This window comes from Choloepus didactylus, chromosome 4 (assembly GCF_015220235.1).
Source record: "Choloepus didactylus isolate mChoDid1 chromosome 4, mChoDid1.pri, whole genome shotgun sequence".
Lineage (NCBI taxonomy): Eukaryota > Metazoa > Chordata > Mammalia > Pilosa > Megalonychidae > Choloepus > Choloepus didactylus.
This window is the reverse complement of record NC_051310.1, coordinates 115,428,066-115,446,448: the sequence shown is the minus strand read 5'-3', so window position 1 is coordinate 115,446,448 and position 18,383 is coordinate 115,428,066. Positions and strand designations below refer to the sequence as shown.

General features: G+C 37.0%; 1 protein-coding gene across 7 annotated transcripts in view; it reads right to left on the bottom strand.

The window, feature by feature from the left end:
* Positions 1 to 18,383, bottom strand: part of HERC1 (HECT and RLD domain containing E3 ubiquitin protein ligase family member 1) — a 260,009-nt gene that overhangs the window by 176,910 nt on the left and 64,716 nt on the right. For all 7 annotated transcript variants that reach the window (XM_037833741.1, XM_037833743.1, XM_037833744.1 and 4 more), the window contains exons 2-3: positions 17,155 to 18,110; positions 10,152 to 10,247 (exon numbers count right to left, since the gene is read on the bottom strand). In XM_037833741.1, the coding sequence (XP_037689669.1) occupies positions 10,152 to 10,247; positions 17,155 to 18,084 (1,026 nt within the window). In that variant the 5' untranslated portion in view covers positions 18,085 to 18,110. The remainder of the gene's footprint in view (positions 1 to 10,151; positions 10,248 to 17,154; positions 18,111 to 18,383) is intronic.

Genomic DNA, 18,383 nt, shown 5'->3' with positions numbered 1-18,383 from the left:
AGCAGAACTAAGAGAGCTCTGAGACAAAAGGCAATAATCCAGTGGCTGAGAAATTTCACTAAACACCACAACTTCCCAAGAAAAGGGGGGTGTCCACTCACAGCCATCATCCTGGTGGACAGGAAACACTCCTGCCCATCGCCAGCCCCATAGCCCAGAGCTGCCCCAGACAACCCAGTGTGATGGAAGTGCTTCAGATAACAGGCACACACCACAAAACAGGTCGTGGACATTAGCCTTCCCTGCAACCTCAGCTGATTGTCCCAGAGTTGGGAAGGTGAAGCAGTGTGAATTAACAAAGCCCCATTCAGCCATCATTTCAGCAGAGAGCCTCCCTACACAGCCCAGCAGCCCAGAACCGCCCTGGGGGGACGGCACTCACCTGTGACATAGCACAGTCATCCCTCAACAGAGGACCAGGGGGTGCATGTCCTGGAAGAGGGACCCACTCAGAAGTCTCAGGAGCCATACGCCAATACCAAGGACTTGTGGGTCAGTGGCAGAGACAAACTGTGGCAGGACTGAACTGAAGGATTAGACTATTGCAGCAACTTTAAAACTCAAGGATCACCAGGGAGATTTGATTGTTAGAGCCACCCCCCACTCCCTGACTGCCCAGAAACACGCCCCATATACAGGGAGGGCAACACCAACTACACACACAACCTTGGTACACCAATTGCACCCCACAAGACTCACTCCCCCACTGACCACAAAGGCAAACCAGGGGAGAACTGGCTTGTGGAGAACAGGTGGCTCGTGGATGCCACCTGCTGGTTAGTTAGAGAAAGTGTATTCCACGAAGCTGCAGATCTGATAAATTAGAGATAAGGACTTCAATTGGTCTACACATCCTAAAAGAACCCTATCAAGTTCAGCAAATGCCAAGAGGCCAAAAAGAACAGAAAATTATAAAGCATATGAAAAAAACCAGACGATATGGATAACCCAAGCCCAAGCACCCAAATCAAAAGATCAGAAGAGACACAGCACCTAGAGCAGCTACTCAAAGAACTAAAGATGAACAATGAGACCATAGTACAGAATACAAAGGATATCAAGAAGACCCTAGAAGAGCATAAAGAAGACATTGCAAGAATAAAAAAAAAAATAGATGATCTTATGGAAATTAAAGAAACTGTTGACCAAATTAAAAAGATTCTGGACACTCATAGTACAAGACTAGAGGAAGTTGAACAACGAATCAGTGACCTGGAAGATGACAGAATGGAAAATGAAAGCATAAAAGAAAGAATGGGGAAAAAAATTGAAAAAATCGAAATGGACCTCAGGGATATGATAGATAATATGAAACGTCCGAATATAAGACTCATTGGTGTTCCAGAAAGGGAAGAAAAGGGTAAAGGTCTAGGAAGAGTATTCAAAGAAATTGTTGGGGAAAACTTCCCAAATCTTCTAAACAACATAAATACACAAATCATAAATGCTCAGCGAACTCCAAATAGAATAAATCCAAAAAAACCCACTCCGAGACATATTCTGATCACACTGTCAAACACGGAAGAGAAGGAGCAAGTTCTGAAAGCAGCAAGAGAAAAGCAATTCACCACATACAAAGGAAACAGCATAAGACTAAGTAGTGACTACTCAGCAGCCACCATGGAGGCAAGAAGGCAGTGGCACGATATATTTAAAATTCTGAGTGAGAAAAATTTCCAACCAAGAATACTTTATCCAGCAAAGCTCTCCTTCAAATTTGAGGGAGAGCTTAAATTTTTCACAGACAAACAAATGCTGAGAGAATTTGCCAACAAGAGACCTGCCCTACTGGAGATACTAAAGGGAGCCCTACAGACAGAGAAACAAAGAAAGGACAGAGAGACTTGGAGAAAGGTTCAGTACTAAAGAGATTCGGTATGGGTACAATAAAGGATATTAATAGAGAGAGGGGAAAAATATATATGACAAACATAAACCAAAGGATAAGATGGCTGATTCAAGAAATGCCTTCATGGTTATAACGTTGAATGCAACTGGATGAAACTCCCCAATTAAAAGATACAGATTCGCAGAATGGATCAAAAAAAATGAACCATCAATATGTTGTATACAAGAGACTCATCTTAGACACAGGGACACAAAGAAATTGAAAGTGAAAGGATGGAAAAAAATATTTCATGCAAGCTACAGCCAAAAGAAAGCAGGTGTAGCAATATTAATCTCAGATAAAACAGACTTTAAATGCAGGGATGTTTTGAGAGACAAAGAAGGCCACTACATACTAATAAAAGGGGCAATTCAACAAGAAGAAATAACAATCGTAAATGTCTATGCACCCAATCAAGGTGCCACAAAATACATGAGAGAAACACTGGCAAAACTAAAGGAAGCAATTGATGTTTCCACAATAATTGTGGGAGACTTCAACACATCACTCTCTCCTACAGATAGATCAACCAGACAGAGGACCAATAAGGAAATTGAAAACCTAAACAATCTGATAAATGAATTAGATTTAACAGACATATACAGAACATTACATCCCAAATCACCAGGATACACATACTTTTCCAGTGCTCACGGAACTTTCTCCAGAATAGATCATATGCTGGGACATAAAACAAGCCTCAGCAAATTTAAAAAGATTGAAATTATTCAAAGCACATTCTCTGACCACAATGGAATACAATTAGAAGTCAATAACCATCAGAGACATAGAAAACTCACAAATACTTGGAGGTTAAACAACACACTCCTAAACAATCAGTGGGTTAAAGAAGAAATAGCAAGAGAAATTGCTAAATATATAGAGACGAATGAAAATGAGAACACAACATACCAAAACCTATGGGATGCAGCAAAAGCAGTACTAAGGGGGAAATTTATAGCACTAAATGCATATATTAAACAGGAAGAAAGAGCCAAAATCAAAGAACTAATGGATCAACTGAAGAAGCTAGAAAATGAACAGCAAACCAATCCTAAACCAAGTACAAGAAAAGAAATAACAAGGATTAAAGCAGAAATAAATGACATAGAGAGCAAAAAAACAATAGAGAGGATAAATATCACCAAAAGTTGGTTCTTTGAGAAGATCAACAAGATTGACAAGCCCCTAGCTACACTGACAAAATCAAAAAGAGAGAAGACCCATATACACAAAATAATGAATGAAAAAGGTGACATAACTGCAGATCCCAAAGAAATTTAAAAAACTTTAAGAGGATACTATGAACAACTGTATGGCAACAAACTGGATAATAGTAGAGGAAATGGACAATTTCCTGGAAACATATGAACAACCTAGACTGACCAGAGAAGAAACAGAAGACCTCAATCAACCTATCACAAGCAAAGAGATCCAATCAGTCATCAAAAATCTTCCCACAAATAAATGCCCAGGGCCAAATGGCTTCACAGGGGAATTCTACCAAACTTTCCAGAAAGAACTGACACCAATCTTACTCAAACTCTTTCAAAACATTGAAGAAAATGGAACACTACCTAACTCATTTTATGAAGCTAACATCAATCTAATACCAAAACCAGGCAAAGATGTTACAAAAAAGGAAAACTACCGGCCAATCTCCCTAATGAATATAGATGCAAAAATCCTCAACAAAATACTTGCAAATCGAATCCAAAGACACATTAAAAAAATCATACACCATGACCAAGTGGGGTTCATTCCAGGCATGCAAGGATGGTTCAACATAAGAAAATCAATCAATGTATTACAACACATTAACAAGTCAAAAGGGAAAAATCAATTGATCATCTCAATAGATGCTGAAAAAGCATTTGACAAAATCCAACATCCCTTTTTGATAAAAACACTTCAAAAGGTAGGAATTGAAGGAAACTTCCTCAACATGATAAAGAGCATATATGAAAAACCCACAGCCAGCATAGTACTCAATGGTGAGAGACTGAAAGCCTTCCCTCTAAGATCAGGAACAAGACAAGGATGCCCGCTGTCACCACTGTTATTCAACATTGTGCTGGAAGTGCTAGCCAGGGCAATCTGGCAAGACAAAGAAATAAAAGGCATCCAAATTGGAAAAGAAGAAGTAAAACTGTCATTGTTTGCAGACGATATGATCTTATATCTGGAAAACCCTGAGAAATCGACGATACAGCTACTAGAGCTAATACACAAATTTAGCAAAGTAGCGGGATACAAGATTAATGCACATAAGTCAGTAATGTTTCTACATGCTAGAAATGAACAAACTGAAGAGACACTCAAGAAAAAGATACCATTTTCAATAGCAACTAAAAAAATCAAGTACCTAGGAATAAACTTAACCAAAGATGTAAAAGACCTATACAAAGAAAACTACATAACTCTACTAAAAGAAATAGAAGGAGACCTTAAAAGATGGAAAAATATTCCATGTTCATGGATAGAAGGCTAAATGTCATTAAGATGTCAATTCTACCCAAACTCATCTACAGATTCAATGCAATCCCAATCAAAATTCCAACAACCTACTTTGCAGACTTGGATAAGCTAGTTATCAAATTTATTTGGAAAGGGAAGATGCCTCGAATTGATAAAGACACTCTAAAAAAGAAAAATGAAGTGGGAGGACTTACACTCCCTGACTTTGAAGCTTATTATAAAGCCACAGTTGTCAAAACAGCATGGTAGTGGCACAAAGATAGACATATAGATCAATGGAATCGAATTGAGAATTCGGAGATAGACCCTCAGATCTATGGCCGACTGATCTTTGATAAGGCCCCCAAAGTCACTGAACTGAGTCATAATGGTGCATTCAACAAATGGGGCTGGGAGAGTTGGATATCCATATCCAAACGAATGAAAGAGGACCCCTACCTCACACCCTACACAAAAATTAACTCAAAATGGACCAAAGATCTCAATATAAAAGAAAGTACCATAAAACTCCTAGAAGATAATGTAGGAAAACGTCTTCAAAACCTTGTATTAGGCGGCCACTTCCTAGACTTTACACCCACAGCACACGCAACAAAAGAAAAAATAGATAAATGGGAACTCCTCAAGCTTAGAAGTTTCTGCACCTCAAAGGAATTTCTCAAAAAGGTAAAGAGGCAGCCAACTCAATGGGAATAAATTTTTGGAAACAATGTATCTGACAAAAGACTGATATCTTGCATATATAAAGAAATCCTACAACTCAATGACAATAGTACAGACAGCCCAATTATAAAATGGGCAAAAGATCTGAAAAGACCGTTCTCTGAAGAGGAAATACAAATGGCCAAGAAACATGAAAAAATGTTCAGCTTCACTAGGTATTAGAGAGATGCAAATTAAGACCACAAAGAGATACCATCTAACACCGATTAGAGTGGCTGCCATTAAACAAACAGGAAACTACAAATGCTGGAGGGGATGTGGAGAAATTGGAACTCATTCATTGTTGGTGGGACTGTATAATGGTTTAGCCACTCTGGAAGTCAGTCTGGCAGTTCCTTAGAGAACTAGAAATAGAGTTACCATTCGATCCAGCAATTGCACTTCTCGGTATATACCCGGAAGATCGGAAAGCAGTGACACGAACAGATATCTGCACGCCAATGTTCATAGCAGCATTATTCACAATTGCCAAGAGATGGAAACAACCCAAATGTCCTTCAACAGATGACTGGATAAAGAAAATGTGGTATATACACACGATGGAATACTACACAGCAGTAAGAAGGAACGACCTCATGAAACATATGACAACATGGATGAACCTTGAAGACATAATGCTGAGCAAAATAAGCCAGGCACAGAAAGAGAAATATTATATGCTACCACTAATGTGAACCTTGAAAAATGTAAAACGAATGGTTTATAATGTAGAATGTAGGGGAACTAGCAACAGAGAGCAATTAAGGAAGGGGGAACAGTAATCCAAGAAGAACAGATAAGCCATTTAACGTTCTGGGGATGCCCAGGAATGACTATGGTCTGTTAATTTCTGATGCATATAGTAGGAGCAAGTTCACAGAAATGTTGCTATATTATGTAACTTTCTTGGGGTAAAGTAGGAACAGGTTGGAAGTAAAGCTGTTATCTTAGGTTACTTGTCTTTCTCTTACTCCCTTGTTATGGTCTCTTTGAAATGTTCTTTTATTGTATGTTTTTCTTTTTTTTCCTTTTTTTTTTTTAAATTTTTTTTCCATACAATTGATTTAAAAAGGAAAAAAAGGTTAAGGAAAAAAAAAAAAAAAAAAAAAAAGGAAAAAAATATGTAGTGCCCCCTTGGGGAGCCTGTGGAGAGTGCAGGGGTGTTGGCCTACCCCACCTCAATGGTTGCTAACATGACCACAGACATAGGGAACTGGTGGTTTGATGGGTTGAGCCCTCTACCGTAGGTTTTACCCTTGGGAGGACGGTTGCTGCAAAGGAGAGGCTAGGCCTCCCTATAATTGTGCCTAAGAGCCTCCTCCCGAATGCCTGTTTATTGCTCAGATGTGGCCCTCTCTCTCTACCTAAGCAAACTTGAAACGTGAAATCACTGCCCTCCCCCCTACGTGGGATCAGACACCCAGGGGAGTGAATCTCCTTGGCAACGTGGAATATGACTCCCGGGGAGGAATGCAGACATGGCATCGTGGGACGGAGAACATCTTCTTGACCAAAAGGGGGATGTGAAAGGAAATGAAATAAGCTTCAGTGGCAGAGAGATTCCAAAAGGACCCGAGAGGTCACTCTGGTGGGCACTCTTACACACAATTTAGACAACCCTTCTTAGGTTCTAAAGAATTGGGGTAGCTGGTGGTGGATACCTGAAACTATCAAACTACAACCCAGAACCCATGAATCCCGAAGACAATTGTATAAAAATGTAGCTCATGAGGGGTGACAATGAGATTGGGAAAACCATAAGGACCACACTCCACTTTGTCTAGTTTATGGATGGATGAGTAGAAAAACAGGGGAAGGAAACAAACAAACAAACAGATAAAGGTACCCAGTGTTCTTTTTTTACTTCAATAGCTCTTTTTCACTTTAATTATTATTCTTATTATTTTTGTGTGTGTGCTAATGAAGGTGTCAGGGATTGCTTTAGGTGATGAATGTACAACTATGTAATGGTACTGTGAACAATTGAATGTACGATTTGTTTTGTATGACTGCATGGTATGTGAATATATCTCAATAAAATGAAGATTAAAAAAAAAAAAAAAAAAAGGAATCCCCAAGAGTAAACAAATATAGTAGATAATGCCTTAAGAGGAACAAAATGAAAAAGAAGAAATTTTTAGACATAAAAAATGAGAAAAGTTATAAAAAGTATTCAAGAAAAAGTGACAAATACTGAGGCAAAGATCCAACATACAAATAACAGGAGTCCGTAAAGAAAAGAACCAAATTAAAGGAATAAAAAAAATGACTAAGAACCATAATTTTGGAAAAATTTCCTAAAATAAGAAAAGATCTGAAACTACATATTCAAAGAGGATACTATGTACCTGAGAATATTGACCCAGAACAAATAAAATCAAGATGTATTCTAAGTTTTTGAAAGTCACTACCCTCCTGAATGATCATGTAAGTCACTAGAAGTAAAGCTAGAGGATAAAACATGAGACTGTGTAGCACAGTGAACCCTGGTGTGGACGGTGACTGTGGGTAGTTGTGCAAATATAAGAATGTTCTTGCATGGACTACAGCGGATATATGTCACTATTACAGGGCATTGATAATGGGGTGGTATATAGGGGAAGTACAACTAATGCAGATTACGGGCCATAGTTGACAGTAATGTTGCAGTGTTCTTGCATTGAATGTGGCAAGGGTATGGTGCTGGTGCTAACTGTCAATAATAGTGTCAGTAAACTAGGAATTTTTCTCTTTTTTTGGAGCAATGAGAATGTTCTCAGGTTGACTATGGTGGTGAAGGCACAACTCTGTGATTGTGCAGAGAGTCATTGGTTGTACACTTTGGATGGACTGAATGGTGTGTGAATAAAACCGTTCTTTCCACCCCACCCCCCCAAAAATAAAGATGTATTCTAGGAAAATAAGGAAAAAAAATCCTTTTGGCTTCACAGCATAAAGAGCACATGATTCACATAGGAAAGAAAATCAGATTTTCTTCAAGAACAAAATTTTATGCTAGAGGAAATTGGAATAACACATTTAAAATAGTCAAGAAAAGAAAAAGCAAGCCAATGATTTTATATTCTTAAAACTGACTTTCAAGGATAAAGGGCACAGCAATTATCAATATGCAAGAACTCAAGGAATCTTGTTCCTATAAGCCTTTCTTAAGGAATTTACTAGAAAATGAGCTTCAGACAACCCAAAAGACTAGAGAAACATTGATAAAGATTGGTGATGAGAATTAAATACATAATTACTTAAGACTAAATGAGGGTTAAAAGGCAGAGTGTGTAATGACATGTTCTTACTATATAGATAACATACAATTATTAAAAAAAATGGGAGAGCATATGTAAAAAAAATTAATGTGTTCAGTAATCATACAGTGGTAGTATTTGTCTTGTTATTTTAAGACTATGTATGTTTAACATATGATTAAAGCAAATGAGCAATTATGGGATAGTCTAATTCTATCATCTCTGTATACTTAAGAACCAGTGTTCTCAGTTTAGGAAAAAAAAAGAGATAAAATGCAATGTAGAGAATATTAAGTAAAAATTCTATAGTCAGAATTTGAATTGAAAGTATGAGTGCGAACTCATGAGGTATTTTAGCTTTAAACACACTCACACACATTTCCTAGCTATGACCACTATAAAAGCCTAGAAACAACGTCAAACTCAGTAGTGATAAGCATCTCTGGCATCCTGACTGTGCTCCTGAAATATCATTTCCCACAAAAAGAAGCCAGGCTTTTTGAAGAAATAGCTAAGTGATTCCAGGTCTGAGACAAGAAATGTATAAGATGAGCCTGGAACAATTTGAAATATCAAACAGCAAGGAAGCTATCAAAGATTATTAGGCTATGTCAAAAGAACTTAGGAACCACCCTGAACCAACTCCCACTGAACAAAGACAGAACAAAAAGAGCTTCACTACATATAAAAATTCAATGGATTGAAACTCAAATATGCTTAAATCTATGAGTTCATAATAATATTTTTAAAATGAAATTAACTTGTCAAGTTTGGAAGATAATAGGGAACCAATTCATTAAACTGAAAACTAGTAAATAAAAAAATAGGGGCAGGGAGAAGGGAGTGGGAATCAAACTTTTATCTTGCCTTTCCTTCATGAATTGTACCAGATTAATTAACCAAATAGTTAATGAGGGAAGCATCTCTCTACAAAAACATCATAATAAATGAAAAAAAGAAATGAAATAATATTTCCATTTGCAACCACCAATGAAGTGATCTAGGCATTAAGTATCAAGGGCAATACCACAAGAGAGAGAACAAGAAATTATGTTTGTCCTGATGGAAGAACATAACACTATGTACAGTCTTGTCAAAGGGATCAAGCCTGTCACTTATCAAGTTTCTGGATCCAGCCACCAATTTGCAGGAAATAGAAAGGACAGAGAAAATATACTGAACTGCATCATAAGTAATCAATCAGCAAAATCCAAACTGTGGGAAATCCTACAGGCTAAAAAACCTAAGTTCCTAAACATATACACTGAAAGAAAAGAAAAGAATGGAGGGGTAACCTATGGATTAAGACATTTAAAAGACATCAATTTTTTTAATGGAATAGACAGATCTACACTGCCTAGGGATGCACACCTAAGTGACAAAATGATAAAGAAATGCAAGGAAATGTTTATTCTCCAAATCAGGATAGTGTTTACTTTTGGGAAGAAGAAAAGGGTTATGATCAGGACATGAAAGGGCTTCTGGAGTGGTTGGCAAATTTCTATTTCTTGACCTAGATAGAGGTTAGAAAAGCATTTATTTTATAATAATTCATTAAACCATACCTTTGTTTACGTGGCTTTCTACATCTGTCTTATCTAACAATACATTTTTTAAATGAAGGTTATCTACACGATACAAAATTCAAACGGAATAAAAGGGCATACATTGAAAGTATGCCTTCTTCCCACCCCTAACCCCAAACACTACAGCTTTACTCTCTAGAGTGAACCACTGAAGTCACTTTCTTCTGTATCCTTCCATAGATTAGATGGATTATTTTTAAGGGATAAATACATACCATAGCAGTAACTTTTAACGCAAAAACTATGATTATTACGTACCTCTTCAAACAGACATAAAGCTGCTTCATAAAGCGAGCACAAGCCATCAGATGTTCTGGTTGGTTCCCTCCACTGACTCCGATCAGCAGATGAACCCTACAGTTACAATATTGTGGGATACAATGTGGAAAGGAGAGAGACATATGTATTAAAATCACTTAAAATTTCACAAAAACAGCATTTATTTGAGAAATGTTTATGTGATTCTGTACACTGAGACCAACTCTTAGCATTAGGTCATGAAACCAACTTTTACACAGAAGTGTTAAAAGACACGGGGCTATAGAGGAAATGGTATATTAAGCACTAATCCTTTATCACCTTATTAATTAGCAATCTTTTCCCAGGATCACAGCATTCTGGAAACAGTCAAGAAGGTAAAATTTTTCCCAGTTACACATTCTTTGGATGACCAATATCCAGTAAATGTGGTCCTTGACAACTTCTACTCCCCTGTGGCTGCCTTGACCATATGCTCCCAAGGATACAATAAAGGCAACAGAACATAACCAGCCTAAGTCATGACCCTGACTAGATGATCAGAAAGTCTGTCCCTGCCTTCATAGCTTCAGCATAACCAAGAACCCAGGAAGTCAATTCATGTAGCTACCTGACAATACTACCAACAAAGCATCTTTCTCCTAGCACAGCTGAGAAACACACCTCTCAGGAAATAAATGCCTACTCTCCACAATAGAGTTCATTGTCTCACTGAAATATGATAAATCAGAAAGTGAACTTAGTCTCCATTGCCCCTTCCAAATTCCATATCCTTAAATACTTAGATCACAAGTTCTCCAATTTATTAATCCTGTAATTGTAGAATTATTATTGATGCCCTTAATTCAAAGAATACTGTATTGTAAAAATACTTATATTCTAGATGATCACCTGGCAAATTACCATAGAAAAGGCACCTACTGTAGAGGAGAGGTTGGTCTAGATCCTCTAAGATCCCATCCAACTCTAAGATTGTATGATTTTAACAATTCAAACTATTTGAACGAACATGATTCCTAAGTAATAAAAGAAAAGCATATTTTGGATCAAATGTAACATCTGAATCAAACTTAAAAATACAATGCCCACAGTATTTAAATGTAGCTTTTATATCACCAAAGTTTAGTTCGAATTTTGTCAAGTTTCCTAATACATTGCAGTTTTGTAGGGTTTTTTTAAGTTGGTCTATATATCCATCTGCCCTCTTTCTATTCAATCAAGTAAAGAAGATATGGTAAAATTTTCATCATCTGGTATCTACTGGTGTGCCAGTTTGAATGTATTATGCCCCCCCCAAACGCCATTATCTTTGATGTAATCTTGTGTGGGCGGACCTATCAGTAGTAATTAGACTGTAACTCTTTGAGTGGAACCGAGAGAGGAGCTTCAGCTTACAGAGACATTTTGGAGATGGCCTTGGAAAGCAGACTTTTGCTCCGGAGAGGCTAGGAGAGGACAAATGCCCCAAGAGCAACTGAGAGTGACATTTTTGAGAAGCTGAAGCCTAGAGAGGAACGTCCTGGGAGCAAGTCATTTGAAACCAGAACCTGGAGCAGACACCGGCCACGTGCCTTCCCAGCTAACAGATTTTCCGAACACCATTGGTCATTCTCCAGTGAAGGTACCCAATTGCTGATGTGTTACCTTGGACACTTTATGACCTTAAGACTGTAACTGTGTAACCAAATAAACCCCCATTTATATAAGTCAATCCATCTCTGGTGTTTTGCATTCCAGCAGCATTAGCAAACTAGAACAACTGGGAAGGCAGACAATTAGTAATAGCTTTCAAATAAAAACAGTAAAACTTCAGCAACAGTCAAATCACATAATCATGAATTGTTTTGGAAAGCAAGTTGAGTATTATATGGTAGAACTTTTGTCATCTGACAATTTCCCCTCTGCCTTCAAGATCTCCTGTAATGAAGTTCAAGTAGATGCTTGCCTATTATTCCACTCTCCTCACTCAGCAAAGTTGCAGAAAATTTCAATCTTTGGTCTCTTTTCCAATGATGGTTCTTTTTTCCAGTGATCTCTAAAGTCTTATCAATTTAAAATGTAAAGCTTTCTGTTGTCATGGTCTCTGTTACCCCCACCCCATTACTAATTGCTAACCTTAATTATTCTCTTGTTTGCCGTCAGGATCCCTAGCTTCTCAAGAGATCTTTCTATAAACATAGCTAACCAGAGTCTTCCAATCACAATACATTGCTCATCATCTTTAGATCTTTGACTCTTCTTGACTTTTTCTTTCCTTTTAATTGTTGAGGGCAGTGATTCCCAAATTTTAATTACCTGAGAATCTTGTTAAAATACAGATTCTAATTCAGTAAGTATAGATGGGGCCTTAGATTCTGCATTTCTAACAAGCTGCTAGGTGAGTAGTAAGGTTTCAGGAAGTTGCTCTCAAGTCTAGAGTCACACCAGAAGCCGAGTGTTCAAAGGCACTGGTCCCTAGAATACCAAATGTTGCTATACAAGATTAGGCACAATCTCTCCAAATTCCGTAATTAGCCGGGTAGTACTTCTGGGAAAAACTCTATTGTAATTTGTGGCTCCATTATTTCAAGGCCACCCCTAGAGGTCACCAAGCCAAAAGCACATGAAGAGCAGTCTGCTGCCCCTCCCTAGGAAATGGCACCACAGCTATTATGATCCTCCTTTTATGCCTTTCTGAGGAATAGAGGAAAATGTTGAAAGAAGCATAAAGTTTTCAGTGACAAACAGACCTGCATTTAAATCCAGGTTACATCAGTTATTGACTGTGTGACTGAAGGTAAGTTTCCTCTCTTTAGACAGCCCATTTAGGGCTCTTGGGAAGATTAACTGAAATTATACATTAAACACACTTGCCCAACACACAGTAAATACTCAAAACTTAAAACAGTGATTGTTATTATTTTGTACCATGTACACTGAGAAACAGGAGAAAATGCAGAGAGCCTTTAACAAATTCTTGCTAAATTTAAAATACCAAAAGTACCAAAACCAATAAAACCTTGAAAATACCGTCTGCAGTGACTGCCATTGATTTCTTTTCTTCCCCAAAAATCAGTTGTTAAGGGAAAGACTACTCTAGCTCCAGTCAGTCAGGATTAAAAACTCTAATGTAAACTACGGTCTATAGTTAATAGCACAACTATAATAATATTCCTTCATTGATTATAACAAAAGTACCACACTAACGCAAGGTGTTAATATGATTCTTTCTGGGGAAAGGAGGGTGTATATGGAAATTTTTTTTCTGCATGATTTTTCTGTAAATATACAACTTCTCTAATTAAAAAATACATATAAGTTAAAAGAGAGAGAGGGAGACAGAGCACACAGGATGTGCGTGTAACCTAAACTAGGAAGCTGAGGGGTAGCAGAAGGAAGGCTATATATTTAGGAGGTCATTAGAATAGAACAGACAACACAACCAGAAAATTCAGACAAATGTATTATACTTTGTGGCTTATCCAATTCAAATAAAAGAATGTAATTTGAAGGGGAAAAAAACCCTCTACACAGAATTTTTACTGTGCTTTGTAAACATATTGTATAACAAAAAGTAGGGTTTATATAAAACTAGGCATTTTTAAAAAAATAAATTTTGCAAAATATAACTCATTAAACATAAAACTTCATATGTTGTTAACATGTCACAGGCAGTTCAATGGTCCAGGGATAAAATGGAAATTAAAATAATATAAATTTGGGGTTTCACAGGCCTTTCTCTTGAATATCTACCATCCAAAATAATGTGATACCTTTGAGTTTTTTCACGTTTGTCCATTTCAGATATTCAGGCTGGATAGAGCATATATTACATTCTTACTGTCTGGTTTTACTCTACTTAAAATTTCTTCAATGACTCCTCATTTTCTATGGGATTAAGTCCCAAAACTCCACAGAATGGGATACAAGGTCCTGGCTAGCTTGATTGTGGCAGAGGTTAAGGAATCACAAAAGTAAACATAATTTATAGTCAGACTGTTTATAGTTACATATACAACTTATAGATAGTTACAGATACAACTTATAATTAGTTAACTTATAGATAGTTATAGGTAGGTAGTTAACTTTTTGTTAGGCCTTGCACCAGGTACTTAATCAATGGTTATGTATGTCTCCCTTTAACTCTAGCTTGAAGATAAATTCTGTCCCAGTTGTTTATAGATAGAAAAACTTAAGACAGGGCGGATTAGGTCAGGTTGGGGAACAGAGTCCCAGGAGAGGCTCTAGATGTTTTCCAAGTTCTCAGATATTATGGCAAAGTATAAGAAACATGGGTTCTGGAGACCAAGAGCATCAGACTTTATCACTTACTGTAAAGGAGAAATAACAAACACAAAATTCAATGAATAGCCATTCCTTTCCCCCAGACCAATTTGAGATTTAAATTCAATATACTGTAGGCCTGGGATGACTGTGAGAGTGCCAAACTAAAACACACAAGATTCTTTCCCACAGTATATCCAAAATTCTGAGGAAAAGAATCTAATTTCCTGGAGCACCCTCATCCCAGTAAGAACTGTATTATAGGGTGTGGCCTCAGAGGGTAAGAGAAGCACCTCTGATTAGGTATATTTATCATTTTGTCTGGGAATGAAAGAGGCCAAGAATAGAGAAATCTGGAAATCCAGCAATAAAATAAATTTATTATATTTTATGTCCACTTTAAAGTAGGCCTTTACGGGAGACAAAACTGATTTACCAGAAACGGGTTTTGCATATAGTGGTCAGAAAAAATATGGGCTTTGCAGACAGACTCAAAATAGTAAGAATTACATAGAGGATGGCCTATAAGCATTTAATCAGTAGATAATATTAAAATTCTGGCTTTTCTGCTTAATAAGGGAATAAATCTAGGCTAAATGCCACAGTTTCTTCATCTTTAAGATGAGGATAAATAATATCTACACCTCACAGACTGACATGATAATTGAATGAGATTAGGGTATGTAAGGCACCTGGCATGTAACAAGCTTCAATAAAGGTTACCTCTCTTCCTCCCATTCTCCAGGTATTAGAGGAGCTGTAAATAAAAGAAACCAAAAAAGAAATGGGATGGTATGTAATAAGTATATTTAGTGAAGAATAAAAACACATTCTATAGGGAGGTAAATATTTTCACTGTAAAGATTTCATAAGCTTGTAGAGCAGATTTAAACTAACAGCCAATTAGTAAGTATGCCCACAACACTATTTCAAACATGCTAAAAGACAATACAGCTAAAAGACACTAAGGAAAGCAATCTAATTTCCTGGGGCACCCCCTTCCCACTAAGCAGCAATACTGTAGGATATGGCCTTGGAGGGAAGGAAGGGAAAAGGTCTCCAACTTGGGGCATTTAACATTTTGTTTAGAAAGGAAATACACCATGGGCAAGCATGTAATAATATAATTAGATTGTATGGTACCTAACACCTTTTCTTTGTAACAAAGGCAATGCAAAATAAACAGCCAGTGAAATGAGGAACTAAGTGACTTCTCACAGAAATATTAACACATATCCATGAACAGGTACATCATTTTAGGTCATTAAATGGCACAACATTTGAAAGCGGTGTAAATTAAGAGAATGTTACCACAATGTATTAGGAATCAGAAAATAAAATTAGTAGAACAGATGTGCAAGTGATAGGATTTGAAATATTGAATAAGAAAAAAACACACAACAGGGCCTAATTGTCTCTCTCAGTTGTTCCCTTAAGCCTTTCCTACTTACGTCACTGCATTTCCAGGCATAGGTTTCCACCTCAAATGAAGATCCTAGTGCCCATGTCGACATTCCATATGTCAAACAAAGCACTGCACACTTTTCTTATCATTTTTATTTAACATTAAGAAATTCAAATTTTCATAGATCTTATTAACTAAAAGATCCAAGTACTTACCTATGATAAAACTGTTTGTCAAAAATCACCAGATATTTACCATTCAAGTAACAAACATAAGAGTGGTGAAAATGTAAATGCCACTAATTTGAAACTAAATTCAACATACTTGTTTTTTACGAAACTTTCCTGTTAATCCAAGAGATTTACACTTGCATAGAGGGAAGGAGGGAGGGAGGGGACCTGAAATATACATGCATAACCTACAAGTGGCAATTTTACAGTTTTTTAACTAAATAAATTTGTTAAGTGATACTTTGTTAATAAAATATGCCAAAAAGACTAATCAATGTAACCTAAACAGTCTTACTAATTCTTGAAATTTATCATACTGTATTTCATTGCTGATAATTTAATTTGATATCCAAGATTAGTTTCTTTATGATATTCAAACAATTAATTTCCTCTGACCAGAACACACACTTTCCACACTTAGTTCATCACTTCCCTTCATCCTGGTCTCGGAACAAACTTCACAACTCAGGGATTCCTTCTCTGATCACACTAATAAAAGTAGTACCCTTCTCCGTCCTTGCCCTGAGCCTATCACTATTCCCTTTCCTTCCTTTATTTTTCTTCTTAGAACTTATCACTACCAGAAATTATATATTTATTGTCTTTCTCTCCTGCTCGGCTCTAAGCTCCCTGGGCCTAGAAACTGTCTTTTCCTCTACCATATCCCCAGTGTCTAGAATAATACTTGGCATATATAGTAAATGCTTAATAAAAATTGGAAAGGATGAAATTAGAGATTTTTTTTCAAAAGAACTCCACACTCACATTCACAACCTAGGCCCCCTCATTTTATGAGTTTACTAAAACACAAAAGAGTTAGATGAGTTTCCCAAGTTCACATAGAAGTCATAAAATTAAAAACACAATCCTGACTTTTGATCCAGTGGTCTCAACACTATACCAATTAGCCTCTCCTGAAATTGCATATTCATAACAACAGGCATAAAAATTTCTTTACTCAAAGTATATAAAAGATTAACTAACCTAACAATCACCAGAAGAACTCTCAAATCATTCAATTACTGCCACCAATTCATTAGAAGTTGGGTTGATTTTCCCAAAATTTTTAGATAAGAATTTTAAAGTTGACATTTATAGTACGTACCAAAGAACGCCTCATCTGCATTAATATAGTCATAAAGCAGTCAAAGCTGATCATTCCTTCCTGGCTTGATAGTAGTTTGCTTTTCTCCATGGTATTTACAACTGCCGAAGCCCCCAAAGCCATTTCTATCCATTCAAGAAGATATCGCAAAGAACCTCGCTGAGCTGCTAAACCAAGCAGCAATTCAGAAGCTAATCTACGACCTAAAATGTCTGCCCCAGAATTGGGAATAGTTACTCCTTTAAGAAATGTTGTTACTTGTGATAAGCAGTCCAAGCCCATAGGAGGAATCTTGCTTTCATTTGCTAAAGATAATGGTGGCAAAGAGCTCACAACTTCAATTGCAGTATGAATAACATCGTTGCAAAGACTAAGACCAGGTCCTGACACAGGCATCATCCAACTTTGTCGCAGGAGTGCAAATAACAAGCTTAAACCAGTTCGAACACCCATTTCTATAAGTGCATCAGTGCTTGATCGTGGACGTTCACTAACAGAATGGACATCTGCTGAACCACAGCTGCTCTCCAGAGAATGCTGCTGCTGTTTCACTTTGCCTTTGTCATGGTATTTATTAGAAAGTGCATAAAAGACACGCTGAAGTACAAGCAGTCGCTTTCGAAGTGCCCCTGCAAATGGGGAATCTGAACATACCATCTTTGCCAGTGCTAGCTGGCTGCTAAGAAGTGCATCCAAATAGTGGTCCTGCTCATCACTTGAAAGAGACTCACGTTCAAAGTCTGGCAACTGTGGTCCTTTGAGGCACAAAACTTGCTGGGGCAAAGGTACTACTTCCTTATTGCTGACTAGTTTAGAATACAGAACAGCAACTCCCTCTCTTGTAGCAATAGATTCACTATCTTCTGTAATCCAGGAGCTGTTCAGGTGTTCAAGCCATTTCAGTTTCACTGGTGGAACCATAGTTGCCATGTTGATTTACTCTTCAGCCATTAGTTCTGTAAGAGAATAGACAAAAATTTACATAGATCATTCATAAAATGTTTCTAAACTTCCATCTTACATTAAAATTACTGATTTCAAACTAGAGAAATCCAAATAAAGTCTGGAGGTTAGTTAACAGTAATATACCAATGTTAGTATTTTAGTTTTGATTAATGTACCACGGTTATATCAAGGGAAACTGAATGAAGGATATATGGGAACTCTCTGCTATCTTTGCAATTTTTAGGTAAATCTAAAGTAATTCAAAGTAAAAAGTTTATTTTTAA